The sequence below is a fragment of the Zootoca vivipara genome, chromosome 13 (assembly GCF_965207765.1).
Source record: "Zootoca vivipara chromosome 13, rZooViv2.hap1.1, whole genome shotgun sequence".
NCBI classification, from domain to species: Eukaryota; Metazoa; Chordata; class Lepidosauria; order Squamata; family Lacertidae; genus Zootoca; species Zootoca vivipara.
In genome coordinates this window covers 16,919,125-16,941,737 of record NC_142596.1, presented here as the reverse complement: position 1 = coordinate 16,941,737, position 22,613 = coordinate 16,919,125, and the positions used below count along the sequence as shown (strand labels likewise).

The window sequence follows — 22,613 nt, the reverse complement described above, 5'->3', positions numbered from 1 at the left end:
CTTACGGATGGGAATGTGCATTCCTCAGCCCTACCACCACGTTTTTAGGGGTAGCCTTCTGCTGCGTGGGCGCCTGACCCCCAAAGTACCGCTTCCCGGAGTTGCACCATGGAGTAACCGCGCTGAACAACACCTTGTGCGCCCTGGGGAGTTTGCAGCGGCTCCAGAGCCTGGGCTTTTGCCTGCCCCTCCCCCCTCCCCCGCCTATATCCTGTGGGGCTTTTTGGCCAATGATTTACGAGCCACTCTTGCAGGGGGAGCTTTGGAGACGGGAGAAAAGACCCCGGAGAGAGAGAGAGAGAGAGGATGAATGAATGAATGAAAGAAGGAGCGTGCATGTGCGTGCTTGCGCGCAAAGGAGACTGTGCAGAGCAGCCTCCGTCTTGCTCCTTCTTCCGGGCTCAAACGAGGGTCCTGACGTCTCCAGGCTGTTGGGGAGCGGCACACCCACAGACCCAGGAGGGGGTGGGGTGCAGAGAAAGAAACATCCAGGAGGGAGCGACCCCCAGCAAGCAAGCAGCAGCAGAAGCGTCCCGAGCCGCCCGCAGTGTGTGTTTTGCGTCGCTAGTTTGCAACGACGGGGGTTGACCATTGCAGTTGCGCCCCCTCTCCAATGCCGGAGGAGCGCTGGCCTTTTCTTGCTTTGCCTTTTTTTATTGGATTGCAAACCGACGCTTGGGGGGAGACTGCTGGAGGGGGGGTGCTTCCCGTTCGCTCCGCTTTCCCTCCTCTCTTCCTTCCTCCTCCTCCTCCTCCTTGCAAGGTCCCGGCTGCAAGAGCCGCGGCAGAAGAAGACCCTGACGTGAAGGGGACATTGAGGGGTGGGGAGGGGTGGGGAGAAGCAGGTGCCGGCCATCCCTCCCCAACTCTGCCACAAGACAACTTCGAGGTAAGAAAGAGAGAATCCGGGATTCTGCAAATCCAAATGCGTAAATAGCCCAAACCTCCACAGTTGGCTTGGACAAGGCTTGGTTCGCTTTCCTGAGGAGTGCTCCCTCCCTCCCTCCCCCCACCCACCCCAGACCGCATTTATAAAGTAGGGGAGAGAAATTTGGGAGAGGTTGGAAAAGGACAATGTCAAGGGAAACCCGTGTGGGAAGGCCAGGGCCCCCAGGTGGGGAGGAGAAGGGGACAGAGGTATTCATGAAGGGTCCTTTGCTTCTTACAGATGTTTATTTTGGAAAGAGGATTTTGGCAGGTCTGGGGCTGGGAGAAAAGCTGTACCTGCTGAAATTCCCCACTCTTAAAGGTACAGGAGTCCATTTCCTCCCTCCTGATCGAGCCACCCAAGGCTGAGTCTGGCTAGATCAAGTAGGGAGACTTTTCAACTGACACGGAATAGATTTGGGGTGGGAACTCTGGGCTGGCTCTGCCGCTCCTGCCAACCTCTTTCTCTTTTTATCCTGGCTTCCCCACGGAGCTGTGAAGTGGGGTCCTGCTGTTTCTTGGTGCTTCAGACTCCCAGGGAGGCAAAGAGAGGGAGGGAGAGCAAAATTGTTGCAACAACTTCAGCTTTTGTTGGTGATACTTCGCTGACTGCCTGAGTTCCATAGGATCCCAGCAGAGGCTGGGGATAAGTTGATGGCAAGAGAAAAACAACAGCTCAAACCCTGCCGCCACCGCCTTTCCGGATGGGCAGTGGCAGTACCAGAAATCAAGGCAAAAAATTGGGGGGCTGTAGAGGTCTGGGATGAGTGAGTAAACATTGGGAAGGAACCTGGCTTGCAGGAATGAAGATTGTTGTGGATAGTCAATTCTGGCAAAGTCATCTTTGTTTTGCTTTGTGAAATGGAAACATGGAAAATGGGCTTCAGGGAGGGGGGGGGGCTGCAATGTTTTCAAATCTACAGTGGGATTGTATGCTTTCCCACTCGTTTCATGCTGCAGATCCTCAATATTAAAAACAACAACAACAACAACACAGAATTAAGGTGACCATGTTTTAATATCTGTGTGGCCAGGAGAGTCATTCTTGTGCTGAAGCTGTGTCTATCTGTGGCAGCGATTGTGGAAGGATTGTTCCCAGGGTGTGAGGGAGTCAGGAACCAAATAATAACATTCTGTGAGGTTTTATTATGTTTTTTTACTATCATAATTTGCCCTGTCCTCCCCCCCCCCCGCACATGTAGATCACTTACCTAATGCAGGGGGTTAGTTGCATAACACAATGACAACAGGTATTAATTTAAAGTGTTCTGTAAGACAGTAAGCATTCTTTGAACTTGTGCAGAGAGAAAACACCAGGGAGGGAATGCTGAGTGGATATACATTGCATTCTCCTTGGAATGTGCCTGTTCAGTCGTGTAAGAGGCGGTGTGTTTGACAACATGGCAATCGAGCCAGCACAACCTTCTTCTTTTTCCTGTGTAGGAAGCCAGGTTTATATAGAGTTTTTATCACCGTTGTTGGAGGAGAGACATAAACCTCACAACTTCCTTGGCATCCACCTATGTTTTTTTGTGATGGATGCTTGACGGGAGAGATGAGGAAGCAGATCCACCGAGTGTTGTTCTGTGCAAAGCTTGCTTTTCTCCCCCTTTCCTCCTGCTGCGGAGAATGCAGACTTGCAGTAAACTGTTTGCTGATGAATAAGCCTCTAGCAAATTGCATTGCTTTTGCTTCCAGGCTGCAGGGCATTGTCCTCACCTCACCACCACCCCGAGCTCCCCATTGGCTTGAGGAGAGTGAATAAAAATCACATCAAGGAGGCGCCTTGCCAGCAAAGTATCTCATACCTGCCCCATGGGGTGGGGATTTACAGAGAAGCTGAAAGCACAAGCTGGTGGCCCTGGCACTGTGTGCCATTGTGTGTCACACAAGGCTGGCTGGAAGCAAAACTCAACCCCCTGCCCTCCACCTCCTCGCTTTGTAAGAGAATGGGGCAGGTTGGATTGGAGTGAGACTGCATGGGGCTCTCTACCTCCTAAGTGCTTTCTTCTCTTCTTCTCTCCCAAGTCAGAAAGCAAACGGGAAGGGGCATTGTTTGGCAACATGTGAAGCCACGGAGTGCTCAGGTCTAATAACTGGCTTGCAGCCTGGTCTTTTGTTTGTTTATTCTTAAGTATTAATGCTTATTTCAATGGGGCTTCTTCCTAAGCAAATATACCCAGGCTGTTTCGATCCCGTTTGGGAGAACAGCAAAGAGTCTTGTGGGATCTTAAAGGCAGTGTTAGAAACTCAGATATATAAGCTAATCACCAAATGGTACCTCAAACCTAGCTTACAGTTGCCACAACAGAATGTCCAGGCACCATTCCCCCCCTCAATGAGTTTTATTCTTATTATCTTCCATTTCATTTCTGTACTGCTTTATGTTTTAAAGGGGGGGATCTCAAAACGGTTTACAACACATTAAAGCATCAAATAAAACAATCCAGGATAAAAACAAATTCAGGCTTCGAGGGAAATATTTCAAAGTAACATTTTGCTTTCCCCATATTTATTTACCTGCTTAATTTATATAGCTTCCCCCTAGCAAAACTTCAGGTGTATTGCGGCATACGTTTTCTGTGTAGGGCTTGTTTTGTGAAATGCTTTGGCTGTTTTATCCTTATTCATGGATACAGTGTGTGTGTGTGTGTGTGTAAATAGTATATGGCCAAGAGGCTATGGCATAAAAGGGATTCTCTAGGAACAGGAGCAACTGCACCCAAGCACAACTAAGCTTCACTCAGTTGTAGACCAGTTGGAGTTAATGGACCTAACAGAGTCGTGTTGATTAATGCCACTGGGTAAAACTTGGTTGAATGCCACCCACTCCCTGTTTGTTTTGGCTATTTAATTTATTTATTCTTCCATTTATATCCTACCTTTCCTCCCAGGTAGCTCAAGTTGGCTTACATGATTCTCTCTCTCTCCCCCCCCCATTCATATTATCCTTGCAACAACCTTGTGAGGTAGTTACAGGTAGGTAGCCGTGTTGGTCTGACGTAGTCGAAACAAAATAAAACAATTCCTTCCAGCAGCACCTTAGAGACCAACTAAGTTTGTCATTGGGATGAGCTTTCGTGTGCATGCACACTTCTTCAGATACATATATAAGCATCTGGTGACTTCTGTTTCAGTGTGTCTGAAGAAGTGTGCATGTACACGAAAGCTCATCCCAATGACAAACTTAGTTGGTCTCTAAGGTGATGCTTGTGAGGTAGGTTAGGCTGAGAGTGGGTGGTGATTGGCCCAAGGTCGTCCAATGAGCTTCATGGCTCGAGTGTGGGATTTTTTTTGTAATTATTTTTTATTGATGATGATGATGATGATGATGATTTATTATTATTTATACCCCACCCGTCTGGCTGGGTTTCCCCCACCACTCTGGGCGGCTTCCAACAAATAGCAAAATACATTAAAATATCACAGATTAAAAACTTCCCTAAACAGGGCTGCCTTTAGGTATTTTCTAAATGTCAGGTAGTTGTTTATCTCCTTGACCTCCGATGGGAGGGCGTTCCACAGGGCGGGCGCCACTACCGAGAAGGCCCTCTGCCTGGTTCCCTGTAGCTTTGCTTCTTGCAGCGAGGGAACTGCCAGAAGGCCCTCGGCGCTGGATCTCAGTGTCCGGGCTAAACGATGGGGGTGGAGACGCTCCTTCAGGTATACAGGACCGGGTACAGGATTTTCTTGGGTTACAAAGGTAGTGCAATGTCTCATATCCCCCCCATGTATCATTTTTACACATCAATTTTACTGGGAAGCAAGGAGAAGCAGTGAAATGTTGGAGATATTTCAGTTGTGGTTGGCCCTCTGCCCCTTAGAGCTAACCGGCTGCTGCCTTCACTTGTCATGCAGTATGCTATCCCATCTCTTGCATTGAAGTAAGATTCAGTTGCCAGGCCCCATCTCTACTGTAAATTTAAAGCATTATTATAAAACTTTAAACAGTCATGGCTTCCCCCAAAGAATCCTGGGAACTATAGAGTGTTAAGCGAGCTGAGAGCTGTGAGGAGCCCGCTATTCTTCTCACAACTCCTAAAGTTCCCTGGAAAGAAAGGTTGACCGTCCAACACTGTTCAACCAGCATGGCGTAGCGGGTAATGCATCAGACTGGGACCTGAGAGACCAGGGTTCGAATTCCCGCTCAACCATGAAACTCACTGGGTGACCATGAGCCAGTCGCTCACTGCCTCTGAGCCTTGTTGTTGTTGTGGTCATTTAGTCGACACTTCATGACCCCATGGACCAGAGCATGCCAGGCACTCCTGCCTTCCTCTGCCTCCTGCAGTTTGGTCAGACTCATGTTGGCAGCTTTGAGAACACTGTCCAACCATCTCGTCCTCTGTCATCCCCTTCTCCTTGTGCCCTCAATCTTTCCCAACATCAGGGTCTTTTCCAAGGATTCTTCTCTTCTCATGAGGTGGCCAAAGTATTGGAGCCTCAGCTTCAGGATCTGTCCTTCCAGTGAGCACTCGGGGCTGATTCCCTTCAGAATGGATAGGTTTGATCTTCTGCCCCTGAGCCTAGCTTACCTCAAATGTTTGTTGTGGGGGGTTGAATGAGGAGGGGAGAAATCGTTGATGCCACTTTGAGCTCCTTGGAGAAAAGGGTGGGATATGAATTAGATATATAAATAAAGTGAGGGGAATAGAGGCTCTCCTAACAACTGTCAACACCCTTAACAGACTACAGTTCCCATGATTCTTTGTGGGAAGACATAGGTGTTTAAATTGGCATGATACTGCTTTAAATGTATAGTGCAGATTGTGCTTCGGCCTGGTTGGCATCTGCCTGTTGGACTGGAAGGGGGGCTCTTCTACAACTCAGGCAGCAAAATGTATTGGGCCGGCCCTGATGTCGGCCTACCTCCCTGCACCTGCAAAACATGCTACATGAAAGTCCATAGCTGCCAAGTCTCCCGTTTTCCCTGGGAAATCCCCGTTTTTCCAGCTGTTCCTAGCTGAAAAAACGGATCCCCCCCCCGGTTTATTCTGGCGCGGTGGCCATTTTGGAACTGGGTGGAGCATTCTCAGAAGCGACTTTTGATGCTGCTCTGCCCAGTTCCAAAATGGCTGCAGTGCGACTTCTGGCGCGGCAGCCATTTTGGAACTGGGCAAAGCAGCATCAAAAGTCACTTCTGAGCATGCTCCGCCCAGTTCCAAAATGGTGGCAGCGCTACTTCCGGTCTGCTATTTCCGGCCCAGTCCCTTATTTCTCTGACAGCAACTTGGCAGGTATGAAAGTCAGTTCTTAGAATTTCTACGATTTGATTCCGTATTGCTGTGTTGTGAGCTGCTTTGGGCGTCCTTGTATGGCAAAGGTTCCCCTACAAGGTGCGATATTGATAATAGTGTTAGTAACAATATGGCAAAAATGGGGCTAAATGATCTGAAACCGAAGCACGCTTTTCTTCGTTTTAAGACCACCGGTCTCAAATGCCAGGTTCTGAAGAGTTGTACCAATTCTCAAAGAATGATGGGTTAATATTGTGCACAGGGGCGTAGCAAGGGGGGAGCGGAGGGGGCGGCCCGCTCCCAGCTCCGTATTTCGGGGGACAGCGCGAGCGGTGGCACCGGCACCCCGCTACGTAGCACACATGCGCAGCATCGCTACATAGCGACGCATACGCCGTACGTAGCGACGCTGCGCATGTGCACTACATAGTAACGCCCCGCTCCCGGGTGCGCGTCATGTTTGCTGCTCCGAGTGCCCTAGCGGCTTCCTACGCCAGTTATTGTGCAATAGCAAAAACAAACAAGCACCTGAAGATCAAAGTAAGAGTGAAATTTTTTATCAGAGATACTTCTCTAGTATCACAGTATTAGCTCTGCTTGTTTGAAGGTGATTGCATTATTGCTGTCCACACACCTCTGTAGCGAAGCACTGGAATGTTGCATTGAAAAAGTAATGCATGTCATGCATATTGGCTAAGGTTTCCTTAATATTGCCTAGTCCTGCAGGGTGTTTTGGGAGGGTTTGTTTTCCCCCAAGATAATTTTGTATTGCTTTTTTTGTTTTTTTGAAAGCAAAATAATCTCATTGCCTTAGAGAAGGTAAAAAGTTTTGGGAAGGCAAAATGGAATGATTAATGCCGCGGTCTGATCTCCCAACAGCTGAAATGCTGGGCTAAGGCTTTTTGCACCTTCACACAAGGAGTATGAAGTGTAGTCAACCTGCTTTCGTAGAGGTCATGAAAGGATCGATTGGTAGTGAGCCTGTAGCTCGTCCTAAAGACCAAAACCCCAGTTGTCAGGTGGTGCTCTTGTGTGTGCGTTTTCATGGCAGTGTGATTGCTTTGCTCCAGTTGGGAAAATTGAATCTGGGGGAGACAGACCTCTCTTCAAAGACAAAACATTTCCTTTATTGTTAATTGATCAGTCACAAGGCATTTCGTTTTGAAGGTGGCATGGAGCAGATAAGAGAATCTCCTTTGCTAAGTCAACCTTTTTTGACGTGCAATTCTGCAAGCTTTTGAGCTAACATAGGACTCTTTTGCATGCCCAGCTGCTCAAAAATATCCAAGTTAGTTGCAATGCAAGAAATGCAAAGGTAACATACATTTTATCTGTGGGGATCGGATCGGCACTTTCCCTGATGCTTTTTCCTATAGTCTGTTGATTGACTCACTTGCTTGAGATTTGGGAAAGGGCCGTTGCTGAAGTAGTAGAGCATCTGCTTTGGATGCAGAAAGTTCCAGGTTCAATCCCCGGCAGGCCCATGTAAGGCAGAGGACGGAGAAGTCCTAGAAGCCTGTAAATTTATTTGGCAGGGGAGGTGGGCAGCATTCATGCCTTAGTAGTAGCAGGGGCAGAGCTGGGTGTCCCGGCACCCAGGGGCACACATGCGCCCACAGGCTGATCGGCGCGGCTGCGATGCATCTCTGCGCGATGCCGCGATCCTCCCCTACAGAGAGCCAGGGGAAGGTAGAGAACTGCAGCTTTGCCGCTCGCTGGGCTTGGGGGAGTTGCGGGTGGGGGGGGAGACCACACCTAATGTCACCCCCCTTCAGGATGACACCCATGGTGCCCTGCATCCCTCTTCCTACGCCCCTGAGTAGTAGAGCACATACGTTTCAAGGTCAGACCCCAGTCAAAGGATTCATACTATAGAGTATCCCTTTCCTTGGTGTGTTTGTTTTCTGGCTTACCTGCTTTGCTCTGAGATCCACCTTCCCTGAATTCCGCTTTCAGCTAGAATCCCCACAGTTAATTTTGGAATTGGGCCATTTAGAGATCAACAAAGCAGAGGAAACGCATCTCTGAAAGAAATGGACGAAGGCAGGACACAGGCTGTATAAAAATCCGCATGCGGTAATTTATACGGATAGATGCAAATATACCGTGTTTCTCATATTATAAGACATGTCTTATATTTATTTTTTCCTCAAAAAAACACACTATGGCGTATTTTCAAGGGATGTCTTATTTTTTTCCTCCTCCTCCTGCCGCGGCTGGCATTGCTGCTGCGCCTATCACTATGTCTTATTTTCGGGGTATGGCTTATATTCCTTGATGCTTAAAAATCCTGCTATGGCTTATTTTATGGGTATGTCTTAAAATATGAGAAACAGGGTATATTTGTAAAAAAAACCCACTACGGTTCGAATCGAAATGCAAGAGACATGCCTGCTCAGTTTGCTGTTCAGGTATTAACTGTTGATGGGCAACTTCAAGGCCCTTCCTCTCCGCTCTTATGGTCCTTTAATCTGTCAACCAGACAGGACTTCAGATAGAAGACTCCTTCAAATACAGGACTGCCCTCTGTAGAGTAGGATGCCTGGCCCTTCCTGAAACAGGCTGCAGGTATTGATGCCTTTCTTCCGCTCATGTCATTTCCCCCTTGCTCCCCATGGGCATTGATAAAACGCGGGGGAAAGTCATCCTAAGGAGATAAACGCTCAAGATTCCTTTTATGCAGTTTTACTGAGACGTACAGCATGTTAGTAAAGCATATCTTGAAAAACATCTTGATGCAATCATTTTTTTAAAAAAAGTTTTCATTTATACTTTTCATTAGTTTATTCATTTCATTAGTTTTACAATCAATTTAACATTTCAAAGTGTGACTTCCTTCCCCCTCTTTCTGAGGTTCCTTAAATTAATTTTTTTAACATCTTCTGCACATCTTCCAAATTCAGTGCTTTTTTTCTGTGGGGTACGCAGGGGGACGCATACCCCTAAACATTTTGTGAATCTAAGTTTGGCCTCATTAAGGGGCAGTATTTCAATAAGAGTAGGAAAATGAGAGTACCCCTAAACATTTTTAAGGGAAAAAAGCACTGTGCAAATTCATTTAATTTGCTCATTTAATTATCTACTTTAAAATATATATTCTTATGAAACTGCAGGTTATTACAACAATCCTGCTAATGTTTTTATCTGTTTGCAATTTATCTGTAAATATTCAATAAACCATTTCCATTCTTTTATAAAAAGTTTGTTATCTTGATTTCTCATTCTTCCAGTAAGTTTTGCCATTTCTGCACAGTCCATACGTTTTTGTATGCATTCTTCCTTTGCTGGGACTTCTGCTTCTTCCCACTTTGGGGCAAATAGCATTCTTGCTGTAATGGCTACCAGTTATATTTTGGACTAATCCAAAGTGCTGGTTTTGACCTATAAAGCCTTCTGCAGCTCAGGGCCTCAGTGTCTCCTCACACATGAACCAACCAGGACTCTGTATTTAGGGTTGGGTGATACAATATACCTATATATCACGAGGTCTGGAATAAGGATGGAGCTTCGCGGTTCCCCCCTCATCGTGATTTTTGCCTGCTGTAGTGATTCCCTGCACCCAGCTTGAGGTTAGCTGGGGCTGCAGGGAATGAGAGACACATTGGCTGGCTTCGTGGTTTCCCCCACAGCCTGTTAACTAGTCATGGCTTCCCCCAAAGAATTATGGGAACTTTGTTAAGGGTGCTGAGAGGTATCAGAGGGGCATCCCCTTTCCCCTCTTCCAGAGCTATAGTTCCCAGACGTCCCAGGGATGGGGGATTGAAGGTTAAACCGCTCTGGGAATTGTAGCTCTGTGAGGGGAGCAGAGGTCTGTGAAGAACTCTCAGCACTACAGCTTGTACCGTGGGACCTTGGTTCTGAAATGCCTTGGTACTCAAACAACTTGGAACCCAAACACTGCAAACCTGGTTTGCGAACTTTTTTCCGGAAGACAAACGTGCTCTCGTCTTCTTAGTGTACATCATTTTTAAAGAAAAAAATCAATCCATAGAACACTTAATGACATGAATAAAAGAAAGTGTGTGGGTGAGTTATGGTTGGCCATTATTCTTCTTATTTTAAAAGTTGCTGTTTTGTTTTAGAGATTTTAGGTGGCTTACTTTGTTTCTCTTTCCTGTTGTCTGTTCATTTAGAACTGGAATAACACGACTGGGATAAGCGGCAAAGCTTGATCTCCACCAGCCATGGAAACCAGCCAGGACTCTTCTCTGTTCCTTGTGAACATTTTGGAGGAGCTGGATACCAAACAAAACTCTGTCTCCTACCAAGATCTCTGCAAATCGCTATGTGCTAGGTTTGATCTGTCCCAGTTAGCCAAGCTGCGTAGTGTGCTTTTCTACACTGCCTGCCTAGACCCAAATTTCCCTGCCACCTTGTTCAAGGACAAAATGAGGTGCAGCGTGAACAACCAGCAGTCGAAGAAGATCATGGTTGCGGCAGACATCGTGACGATATTCAACCTCATACAGATGAACGGCGGGGTGGCCAAGGAGAAGCTTCCTGTTTCGCGGGAAAAGATGGGGAAGAAAGAGTCTCTGGAGTCCTGCCGATCGGACACAGAAGTGTGCAATATGGTGGACTGTGTGCTCAACTGCGAGCTGAGAGATGGAGAATTTAACAGGGGGTATTCGAACAGGAGGTCGTCCAAATGCAGGAAAGGGGATTGCAAGGACTGTCCGCAGTTTGTACCTGCTTCCGAGCCCAACTTTCTGCTTGGGGTCAATAAGGAAATGAAAGGCCGAGCGGCTTCCCTCGACCGACTGCAGGCCTTGGCGTCCTACACTATTGGCAGCTCTCCCCCCTGCGAAATGCAAAGCACGTATTTCCCCATGAACCTCGAAACCGAGTCTATATCTGACCAGGACTCCTTGCCCATCAGCGCGAGCATCAAGGAGGCGTTCATTTCGAACGACGAGCCGTTTGTGATGCAGTCGTGCGTGCAGAAGCGGAACATCTTCAAGGAGGACTTCCACAACCTCATAACCATTTCGCCCAGCTTAATGTCGCCCACTAGCAAAGCAGAGGACGAGCTCGTCGAACCTCTGGGCAGGAAAGAGGCCTCCAAGCAGGCGTTTTTCAACCATAGCTTTGAGATGCCCTACAGCAGCCAGTACTTGAACCCGATTTATTCGCCTGTGCCTGATAAAAGGAGGGTCAAACATGAAAGCTTAGACGATCTCCAGGCTTCGACTTACTTTGGCCCGACGACCGTTCTTGGACCGCAAGAAACCAAACGGTGGCTGGGGAAGCCAAGCAAACAAACTCCATGGCCGGTCAAAAGCTGGAGTTTGAACACCGAAGAAGTACCTGATTTCGAAAGGTCCTTTTTCAACAGGAAGCAGCCTGAAGAGAATCCACGGTACCAGGGTTCAAACAGCCAGCCTTCCAATTTCCCAGCCACAGAGAGGCGCCAGCCTTATCTCAACCCCAAGGATCAGCAGTCAATGGTGCAGTCTGGCTACGCCATGAAACCGAACGGGCATAAACCCAAAGACATCCCCTCCATCTTGGAAGTGGAGAAGCACGAGCCCATGAAGAAGTTCAAAGACAAGAGTATCAACTGCACCTCCGTCCAGCTTCTGAGCATTGACAAAACGAACAGTGTTGGGACGCAGACAGACCAACAGGGGCTGGAACACAAGAAGTGCAAAGAGATGGTCCACCCCAATCAGAGTAAGTACGGAGAGCGACATTCTCTTAAGCAGTCCGACGACGACTCTGAAGTTGTCAGCGACGACATCAGCGATATCTTCAGGTTCCTGGATGACATGAGCATCTGTGGGTCCACCGGGGTGATGCAGTCGTCGTGTTACAACAGCACTGGCTCTCTCTCTCAGATACACAAGTCGGATTGCGAAAGCTCCCCTGAGCACCACTTGGCTAAAATCTCCAATGGAAATGCTGGCAGCAAGCTGGACAAAGTGCCACGCCTGGAGATCAGCGGCACAGACGACGAGCTGAAAACCAGCGTCTGCAAACTCGTCCTAAGGATTGGGGAAATCGAAAAGAAGCTGGAGTCTCTCTCCAGTGTCAGGGATGAAATTTCCCAAGTCCTGGGGAAGCTGAACAAGTTGGATCAAAAAATTCAGCAGCCGGAGAAAGTGAGCGTCCAACTGGATCTCAATTCCTTGACCAGCGAGGTTCAGTCTGAAGAGAGTACCTCGCCCAGGATCTTTTCGTGCCATAATTCTTCGCACGGAGGCAAACTGGAGAATAATCCGGACTGGTGTTGTTCGGATGCCAGCGGTAGCAATAGCGAAAGCCTCCGGGTCAAAGCCTTAAAAAAAAGCTTGTTCACCAGGAGGTCTTCGAGGTCACTGACAGAGGAAAACAGTGCCACAGAATCCAAGATAGCCAGCATATCTAACTCCCCGAGAGACTGGCGAGCTATCACATATACGAACCAAGCCGGCATTACGGAGGAAGATATGAAAGACAGGGGTGGAGGCGAGAACAAAGACTGGCACAGGAAATCCAAAGAGGTAATTTTTCAATTTCTGCTCAGTGAATTATATTTTTAACTTGACTGCATGAAAAGGATCTGGTGTAATTCTTGAAAGGCTCTGAGGATTACAACATCTGCCTACTACTACGCCCACTGTTAGAATCGTTTTAATGAATTTCCGCCTCTTTTCTTAACCCACTTGTTTTTTTCTTCCCCACGGCAATATCCAGAATACATAAAGAGCTGCAGCCTAAAAACAACACTGATCGTATAATTTGAGATTGTCCCAAAACAACACCAGCCACCCCAAAATGTAGATTTTTTAAAATTTACATGGTATACTTAGAACCATAGAATTGGAAAGGGACCCCATGGATCATTTAGTCCAATCCCCTGCAATGCAGGAATATGCACCCATACGGGGATCAAAATCACGACCTTGGCCGACTGAGCTAACCTGCAAGCAAATAGACTTGTATAGCCCATTTAAGAGTTCAGTTTGCATGTTAATTCTTTACATATAGGACCCACCTATTGGTGAGAAATCCCTTTAAGAAGTGTATACTCACATGTGCTCTCCCTCTGTTTAGATATCTTTGTATTCTGACTATTATTATTATTATTATTATTATTATTATTATTATTATTATCTGATGTTAGTCTATAATTACAGGGCCACACTCATGGCCTTATGTTAAGGGTAAATTGGCTGAATTAAACCCCCACCATTATAATGAGAAGTCAGGCTTCCAGGGGGTAGTTAGAAAACGGTTCATCGGACTGATTTGAAACTGGGCAGTGTAGGAGAGGCATTTTTCAGGATGGTTCAAGCTGAATTTGGGGTAGAAGGGGTAAGAAATGGCTTATTCTGAAGAAGTTTTTAAAAACCTAAACAAAATACTAGCATCTTGATATGGGTACCTTATGCTTTTATTTCATAGACTTTTCTCAGGCGATTCCCCCCCCCCCCAGAAATACTATATTCCGGCATATAAGACGACCCCCAACTTTTCCAATTAAAATATAGAGTTTGGGATATACTCGCTGTATAAGAAATACGACCTGGCGTATAAGACGGCCCCCGACTTTTGAGAAGATTTTCCTGGGTTAAAAAGTAGTCTTATACGCAGGAATATGCAGGAATATCCATTTGTACTGCATCTTCTGCTAGGTCAAAGGGAATGCCTAGAGTGTGCTTTTGTCTAAGAGTAGTGTAATATGTTTGTAGATTGGGTTAAAAATAAATAAATCAAAAAGGCATTTTTGTGGCCAATGTTGGTCAATGGGATTTCATAAGGGTGTTCCTTGCACATGCTCAGTACAAACTTGTTGTGAGAGAAGGTTAGGTGGAGGAAAGTTGGGTGGAGTGAGAATGTCTGTCAGACAGGTCAGTTGGAACATGCCAACATGAACGTGTGAAGGACAGAAAAGAACTGCGAGAGGGAAACGAAAGTTTATTGTTATTTTTAATTATAGAGCCACAATGGTTAAGGGTATGTGTGTTGACTGAATCGTGTCCCTCCATTTATGATGAGAAATTGAAGGGCGGTAGTAGGGTCTACGACTTACAGTTTGAGCATGCCGCAGCGGAACGATATGAAGTAGGAGAGAAAGCTTCGAGGGCAGCCCATGATGAATTTGAGGTGGACAGGATACGAAATGGCTTATTTTGAATGAATTCAGCATTTGGTGAGAGACTTCAGCATGTTGACAGGTTCTGTGTGTTTTTCTTTCATAGATTTTGCTGGGGTGGTTTTTCAGTGAAAAAGTTTGTTTGTAGCGTGTGATTTGAGGAAACTAGGGATGGTTTAAAGACTTAAGAGAGTATGTCACATGTGCTTGTCACATTGTATAACACGTTTGTAGTTTGTGGGCAATTTAAAGAAGATCTTTCTTCTTGATTGAGCAGTACAGAACTTTATGCATATATAAATAACTTATATAAATAACTTCCTTTCTTCTTGTTTTTAAACAGGCTCTAAAGTCTTTCTTGTTCACAAGGCTTATATGAATGATTAAAGCCTTGCTTGCTCCTGCGTATGCTATTATGCTTATGGGTTTTCTCTTAGTTATTTATCCTGTTTTGAATTGTATAAGTTTTGTTTGTTTGTTTGTTTAGTTATGTCAGGTGCCTTGAGAATTTTTTTATTTTATTTCAAGAAATCCAAAGAAGAATGTTTCAATTTGTATATTATTTCAGAAGGTGCAAAATTGTATTAAAATGTGAACGGAGCCAAAGTTCCTACCCCATTTCTAGTCAAGAACAGAGTCACTTTCTTCCTTCTGCACATAGCAGGCAGAATTTTAGGGGAGAGATGAAGGGCATCAACCCTCCCTAGCCAGCCAACCAACTCACCTGTGTGGAGTTTCATGAGCTTTTCTGCATGAAATTCCTGGTTGACTAGGGGTGCATTCAGAAATGGGGAATAGTGCATGGGACGTGGGTGGCGCTGTGGTCTAAACCACTGAACCTCTTGGGCTTGCCGATCACAAGGTTTGACCCCACGACGGGGTGAGCTCCCGTTGCTCTGCCCCAGTTTCTGCCAGCCTAGCAGTTCAAAAGCATGCCAGTGCAAGTAGATCAGGCATGTCCAAAGTCCGTTTTGGCGGCCTAATCTTCAATCCTAAAAAACGCTCACCAACTTCAATCCTAAAAAAAGGTGGTTGGCCCTTTGGTTGGCCCTCACGGCCCTTCACTTCATTAAATCTGGCCCTCTTTGAAAAAAGTTTGGGCACCACTGAAGTAGATAAATAGGTACTGCTGTAGTGGGAAGGTAAACGGCGTTTCTGTGTGCTCTGGTTTACATCATGGTATGCTCTTGCACCAGAAGCAGTTTTGTCATGCTGGCCACATGACCTGGAAAGCTGTCTATGGACAAACACCAGCTCCCTTGGCCTGAAAAGAGAAATGAGCGCTCCTTTCTTTCCTTCTCTGAACTCCTTGTGCAACTCACTGCAGGCAGATAGGCAATATGAAACCCCGCACGCCCCGAGGCACTCCAAGCAACCCAAAGATGGCTTCTTGATTGAGCAAGTCTTCAGCCCCCATCCTTACCCGGCATCGCTCAAGTCACACATGAAGACCAACCCCCTCTACACGGACATGCGGCTGATGGAACTGGCTGAAGTGAAGCGGGCTCAACCGTCGTGGACCATTGAGGAATACACGAGGAACTCAGGCGAGAAAGGGAAGTTGGCCGCTCTGGATCTACAAGTGAGTCACGTTGGTTTCCACCGTGGGTGGCCTGTGCCAAAGTGGAACCCACCCAAAAGAAGGGGAAACCTGAATGTTGAAGGGTATAGAGATTCATATTGTCAGTAAGTATGTCAGCCCCTACAAGTGTCCCTGTTTTCCAAGGATAGTCCTGGATTTACAGAAGCCGTCCTGGTTTCTGATGTGATCCCGGAATGTCCTGCTTTTTCTTAAAATGTCGCTATTTTCACCGGAGAAACGTTGGAGGGTGTGGAGTTATGTGACCCCTCGAACCAAGGAGATAAGTAACTATATAACCTTTAGAAGACATCTGAAGGCAGCCCCGTATAGGGAAGTTTTAAAATGTTTAATGTTTAATTATGTTATATATATATATCGGTAGCCACCCAATCAGATGGGCGGGGTATAAAAAATTATTATTATTATTATTATTATTATTATTATTATTATTATGGAATAGGATGTCCCTATTTTCAACAGAGAAATGTTGGAGGGTGTGGTAGGTTTGGATTGCAACCCTGTATCTGAGAGGTGCGGGAGCTCCTTCTTCCTGTCAGCCGTGTTCCCTCAGGAGAAAGTGGTCAGGGTCTACATACCAGTCAGGGCCCACTCCCATTTGATTGATTGATTGATTATTGATTTAATTTCTATACCTCCCTATACCCAAAGGTCTCAGGGTGGTTTACATAAAGCAGGCATCCCCAACCTCGGCCCTCCAGATGTTTTGAGACTACAATTCCCAGCATCCCTGACCACTGGTCCTGCTAGCTAGGGATCATGGGAGTTGTAGGCCAAAAGCATCTGGAGAGCTGAGGTTGAGGAAGCCTGACATAAAGGATCACATATGTATAATCAAAATACAAATGACAACCCAATGGAACCCCCCTAAAAAGAGCCAGCATTTTAAAAAGCGTATAGAATGTAAATCAGATCAATCAAAGGCCTGGTTAAAGATGAACCTTTTTGCCTGGCGCCTAAAGGTGTTTAATGAAGGTACCAAGCGAACTTCCTTGGGGAGAGCATTCCACAGATGGGGAGCCACTGCAGAGAAGGCCCCGTTCTCATGTTGCCACACTCCTGAGCTTTCGAGGAGGGGGCACACGAAGGAGGGCCTCAGAAGATGATCTCAGGGTCCGGGTAGGTTCATATGGAAAAAGGTGGTCCTTGAGGTATTGTAGTCCTGAGCCGTGTAATCATATTCCCTGCCTCTAGGGATGGAGGCAATAATGCAGTGATATCAATTGCAGGAAGCCACTGGAAGGGAGAGTGCTGTTATGCTTGGCTCCTGCAGGCATCTGGGTGGGGAGGGGGGCTGTGAGAACAGGATGCTGGACTAGATGGGTCATTGGCCTGATCCAGCAGGTTCGTCTCATGTTCACACAAAATCGCACACTTGTAAGGTGTGTGCAGGTGTTCGCATGAACGCCTGAATGATCTCAAGTGTGGATTGGGGCACATTCTGGCTGCATGACCAATGTCCTTGTGTGCAATGCCTGCCCCCACTCAGTCCACAGTCTTCCGCATGCCCTGGTCCTTGATCATTCAGAGACTTCTACTAGCATTCAAAGGAACACACGAGAGTTCTACTAGCATTCAAAGGAACACACGAAGAAGCCACACAGAGAGGTTCCTTGGACAACACAGGCAAGGTCAGGGAACAAGCAGGGAGAAGAAATGTACACAAGGACATTGGGGTGGGCCTTGACTGGGCACCTAAACATGCCTTACATGTGTGTGAATTGGGTGCGTGCAATGATTGGGTATCCCATCGTTCAGCCCGGACACTGAGGTCAAACTCCAAGGGCCTTCTGGTGGTTCCATCACTGTGGGAAGTGAGGTTATAGGGAACCAGGCAGAGGGACTTCTTGGCAGGAGCGCCTGCCCTGTGAGACGCCCTCCCATCAGATGTCAAGGAGATAAAGACCTACACAACTTTCAGAAGGCATCTGAAGGCAGCCCTGTATAGGAAAGTTCTTTAATGTTTTATTATGTTTTGATATGTGCTGGAAGCCATTTAGAGCAGCTGGGGAAACACAGCCATATGGGTGGGGTATTATTATTATTATTATTATTATTATTATTATTATTATTATTATTATTATAGATCCCTTCTAGTTTTGGTATTTATTTGGTCTGCCCACTGCTAGTATGTACATCTTGACCACTTTGGACCATTTGCACACTCAGGCGCATCTCTAAATCCACCCACGCTAAGTTCACTCACAACCCATTCTCAACATTCACACCAACTGCTTGGCTTCTATGCTACAGTGCTTAGAAGGGGCTTCCTTTCTCAGCACGCAGTATGGAAATGTAGCAAGCTGCCCATGGAGATCAGGAGCAGTCTCTTACTCCATGACAGTCTCAGCAGCAGGAGAGCAATGGAACAAGTCCATGTTAGATAGGAGTTTGCAGCAAACCGCAGTACAACAAATTCCTGATCTCTCTCACTTTGCGTATTCCTAATCCTCAGAGCACATCATAACTATAACACATATTATAACTAAGGTTGCAGCGTTCAGTCAATTATCCGTTTTAGAAATTGACCAACTGGAGAGGTGCAAATCAGCTAGTAGGGTTGCTGCTGCTGCTGCTGCTTAAAATGTTGATTGTTTTGTTTTTGTTTGTTAAAACTCATTTATTCAAAAGTCACAATGCAGCTTTGTTCCCTGCTGTAATATCACAGAATGATCACTCCATTCCTCAATCGCTGTCATTTTGGCTCGCCGGATACCCTCAACAGGAACCCAACTACCAATCTGATTTCAAGTAATATATTAATTGTTTTTAATAAGATACTCCAAAGATACTCCTTTCTAGGTTTGAGAAGACCCAGCGCAAAACACCCAAATGGACTTTGCATATGGCGCTCAGTAGTCGCACTCCAAATCAGCACCAGATGCCATTTTAATTTCCCACGATGCCTGGTGTTGAAATAGCTCTGCTCCGAGATGTTGTGTGGGAAGCTAAATTGACTGTTCCACACCACCTGGCCCAGGGGCCTCAGAGTGGCAAATAATATTGTGGTTGGTCCCTGGCAACTGACCAAGGATTACGAATGCTGGTGTCAGGTCTGGTCGGCCTATGTGGCTAGTAGGCTCCCTTCGGTTCGGTGGGTCGCTTGTTGTGCAGGCCTGCCCTCCTCCAGAATTTTACATGAGTTGTATTTTAAATAGTAATTTCCCCACCACCGCCAGATGCTTTTCGCAGTTTCTGTCACACACAGGTGGCAAGATTCAGGAATAAATCAGCCGTTCTGAGACCCAAGAGACTGGAGGGGTTAGAAGATTTCAGTCACAAGGTGTTGCTAGGACTTGACTTAAGCACATCTTGCAGTCTGTTTTTAGAGAGGCTGCCGAATTGAGAGCAGGAAGCATCGCAACAGGGGAGCGTGAGGCAGCCACTTTATAATAAGCTTTGTTTCGTTGTTTGCTGCAAATTTGAGAGCGTGGCGACAGAGGAAGCCATCTTTGGAAAGCTGCCTGTCGGCCTGCATTTTAAAGCGGATCCAATGCACTTTCTTTTTATATACAGTCAAACCTCAGATCCCGAATGCCTCCATTACCGTACGTTTCGGCTCCCGAATGCCAAAAAACCATGTTCCAGTAACTGTTCCAGTTTTCGAACATTTTGGAAGCCGAATGGGCTTCCAGAATGGATTAAATTTGACAGCCAAGGTTTTACTGCAGAAGGCTTCAAAGAAGATCGCTTCTTGCCTGTGTCCTCTTTCCTATCACTAGCCACGATGGCTATGTTTTGCTTCCACCGTCGGAATACCGCCGGCTGGGAATTAAGCAGGAAGAGTCTCCTCACAGAACTACAATTCCCAGAGTGGTTTAACAATCAAGCCTTCTTCCAGGGAACTCTGGGAATTGTGGTTCTGTGAGCAGAATGGGGGTTTCCTGGCAAACTCTCAGGACCCTTAATAAACTATGCTTTCCCAGAATTCTTTGGGGTAAGTCGTGACTGTTCCAGTGGTACCGCAGTGCTTTAAATGTATTGTGCGGATGTGGCCTAAGTTGTGCGTATCCTTATTTAGAGCTGGAATTCTGAGAAAGACAATCTTAATGGCTTTCTTCTTCTTTTTAATTTCCAGACTCAAGAATCTTTAAACCCCAACAATTTAGAGTACTGGATGGAGGACATCTATACCCCAGGCTATGACTCATTACTAAAGCGCAAAGAAGCTGAATTCAGAAGAGCAAAAGTTTGCAAAATAGCTGCCCTGATTGCAGCCGCTGCCTGTACTGTTATCCTTGTCATTGTCGTTCCCATATGTACTATGAAATCGTGAATTTGACGATGGATGAATAAATCCGTCCTGTAACATTTGCTCCAGATATTCCATTCAGTCTTTTAAATAATCACCTTATGGCAAAAATTGTAACCGTGAACTGGGAAGGATGCGCTGAGCAATCCCAGCGAGGGAGCATGTAAAGACATTTGGGGTTTGTTTGTTTCTGTTTCTGTTTTGTTTTTGTTTGTTTTTAAAAAGAAGAGAGTCTTTTTAAAATAGCTAAGCACCTGGCAGACTTAATGCTAACTAGGTTTAAATTTTTACACGTTATTACGAGTGGAATTCTTTTTCTCTCTCTCTCTCTTTTTTTTACCCTTTGAAGAGAAGATAAAATATTTTGCAAGACTGGCTGTGGATGAAGAAAGAGGTTCCTCTCCCTCCTCTGTACCGAGAGAGATTTTATACTAAAGTTCTCTAGATTGACTGCTAACCATCCTGTAGAAATATGCATCTCGTCAGACAGATAAGAGCAGTGATACTGCACTCCAAAGTGTGAACAACCTGAATGTATTTTTGTGCTGGTTCTGTTACGTATTCCTCATTTGTCCAGTTTTGAAAGCAGATTGGTTGCCAATGGGACGGGTGCGTTCCTGCATTTGGAATCGATAAGGGCTCTTTGTAACAAGGTCTTCCCCTCAGACCCTCCTTTGTTATCACTGAGTACATAGGTGGAGCATCATCTGCTGTAGACCAAAAAGATCCAAAAGGGTTTTATAATGCTTGCATTAATAATCACATTCCAAAAAGAAAAGAAAAGAAAAAAAAGACGGCATGTGCTTCCAGCCCAAAAGGTTGCATTGTTTTTGTTTTACCTCCACCAATGGCATAAAAATGTTGCTCTTTTGTTCCTTTTGTTCCTTTCCAGTCTGGCGAAACCCAACAAATTCAGGAGGTGTCCATTGTTCTGCTGCGATGTTTGGAATGCTCATAACCAGAATGGTTGTCACTTTAGAGAAGTTTGCACAGTTGCTGTTGGTTTCTTGGTGGGGAGAGGAAAGGACCCATGCACAGGCAGCATAATTCCTGGTGACATGCATGTTGTCTGTGCAGCCCAATCACTTGTGCAGTCAGCGCACATGAGAAAGGCCATATGCATGTGCCAGATGTTTGCGCATGGAGCTCCGACACATGAGGGCTAGTCTTGGACCCATCAGGATCTTCCATTGTTTGGAAAAGCTCTGTGTTCCATTGTTTGGAAAAGCTCAAGCCTGTGCATTGATGTGGCACATATGCCCAATGTACGTATGGGTGGTGGGACCTAGCCGGTTCAGTGCATAGGCATTGGGAAGCTGGCTATTGGCTGGATCCCCTGTCACTCTTCTCTGTTGAACTCGTGGGGAGGTTTGTTGGAATGTTACTTTCGCAACAAACATTTTGTGCCTTTTTAGAATGTAAACAAACAGGATGGGTCATTTGTGTTTTGTGGTGATTGGGCTGTTGCTGTCGTTGTTGTTTTAATACTTTTAATCCACAGCTGGATATCTTGCGCCCATGTGCTGTAATGTTTCGATAGTGCTCAGATTAGCCCAGAAACAAAATGTCTCCTTTTCAAGCGATGACTCCCGTGTGACGACTGTGAACCAACCAGTGTCTGGATCTGAGTGTGCAAATTTCAGCCTATGATGTTTGCTCTGCTTGTTTGTTTTGGTGCCGGCCAGTGTCTTTTCATTCACTTCTTCAGGTGGTCTCCCTTTTCGGGATATGGAATAAGTAAAACCTAAAGGTCGCTTCAGACATTGTAACAATGTATTGGGGAAACCACAGAATCAGGGTATGGTGTTTGTGAGGATGGGCAAATCCTGTCAATTTAAGTTTCTCTCGCTTTCTCATTTTTCCCATCCTGCGTTCACTTCCCCACATTGCTGCATCAGTTTATTTGCAAAAATTCATCAATAGTTCAGTGTGTCCCCCCCTTTAATGCACACATTTTTGATGCAATTGTGTGTAATTTCCTGCTTTTTTTGCAAGCAATTCCCCCTAACGCATTGCATTTGTGCATATTACTTTCACTAAGATTGATTCCCCCACTTCCCCCTTCAGAATTCAGAGGAGTGGGAATTTTGAAGGATGGCTGTGTTTTGGTTTGCATATAGTTTCAGAAAGCACAGATTAGGTGTATTCACCTGCAAATGCAAGCCGAATCAGATTTCTCCCCCATCTTTAGGTGCTTAGGCCTCCAAAGCTTCATCAAGTGTAGGAGGGAATAGGAATGTGCAGCAGAGGCTCCTGCAGTTGGCAGGCAATAAGAAACTCTGGATTGGCTAAAACTGGGATGAAGTACGAGGAGCCAAGACTCCACACTTCTCTTACCTATAAGGTGTAAGGGACTGAATCTGGGTGCAGCCACGCACAGTCCTGACCTGGCTCTGACACATGGCTTAGGAAGGCCACCTATGCATTGCCCAAAAAAATAGAGAACGCATCACCATATGAAGCACAAAAGAGGACACTGATTTGCACCAGGTTTTTTCCCCCTCACCTGGTAATTTATAT

At 46.0% G+C, this 22,613-nt stretch overlaps 1 protein-coding gene across 3 annotated transcripts; it reads left to right on the top strand.

The window, feature by feature from the left end:
- The first annotated feature begins 250 nt into the window (after positions 1 to 250).
- Positions 251 to 20,861, top strand: MINAR1 (membrane integral NOTCH2 associated receptor 1). 3 transcript variants are annotated; one of them, XM_035132300.3, is made up of 4 exons: positions 251 to 889; positions 10,298 to 12,646; positions 15,569 to 15,823; positions 19,920 to 20,861. In XM_035132300.3, exons 2-4 carry the CDS (start codon positions 10,349 to 10,351, stop codon positions 20,115 to 20,117), a joined length of 2,751 nt encoding a protein of 916 aa, XP_034988191.3. In that variant the 5' UTR covers positions 251 to 889; positions 10,298 to 10,348; the 3' UTR covers positions 20,118 to 20,861. The 3 variants fall into 3 exon arrangements, with proteins under 3 accessions (XP_034988191.3, XP_088512649.1, XP_088512648.1); XM_088656523.1 differs by having other exon boundaries at positions 15,569 to 15,927; XM_088656522.1 differs by lacking the exon at positions 251 to 889 and adding an exon at positions 10,071 to 10,190.
- Positions 20,862 to 22,613: the final 1,752 nt, after the last annotated feature.

Excerpts from the sequence above, each read along its gene's own strand:
- MINAR1 (XM_035132300.3), top strand. The coding sequence starts at position 10,349 with ATGGAAACCAGCCAGGACTCTTCTCTGTTCCTTGTGAACATTTTGGAG. Across the intron at positions 12,647-15,568 it reads GGCACAGGAAATCCAAAGAG|GCAGATAGGCAATATGAAAC; the intron begins GTAATTTTTCAA and ends AACTCACTGCAG. Across the intron at positions 15,824-19,919 it reads TGGCCGCTCTGGATCTACAA|ACTCAAGAATCTTTAAACCC; the intron begins GTGAGTCACGTT and ends TTTAATTTCCAG.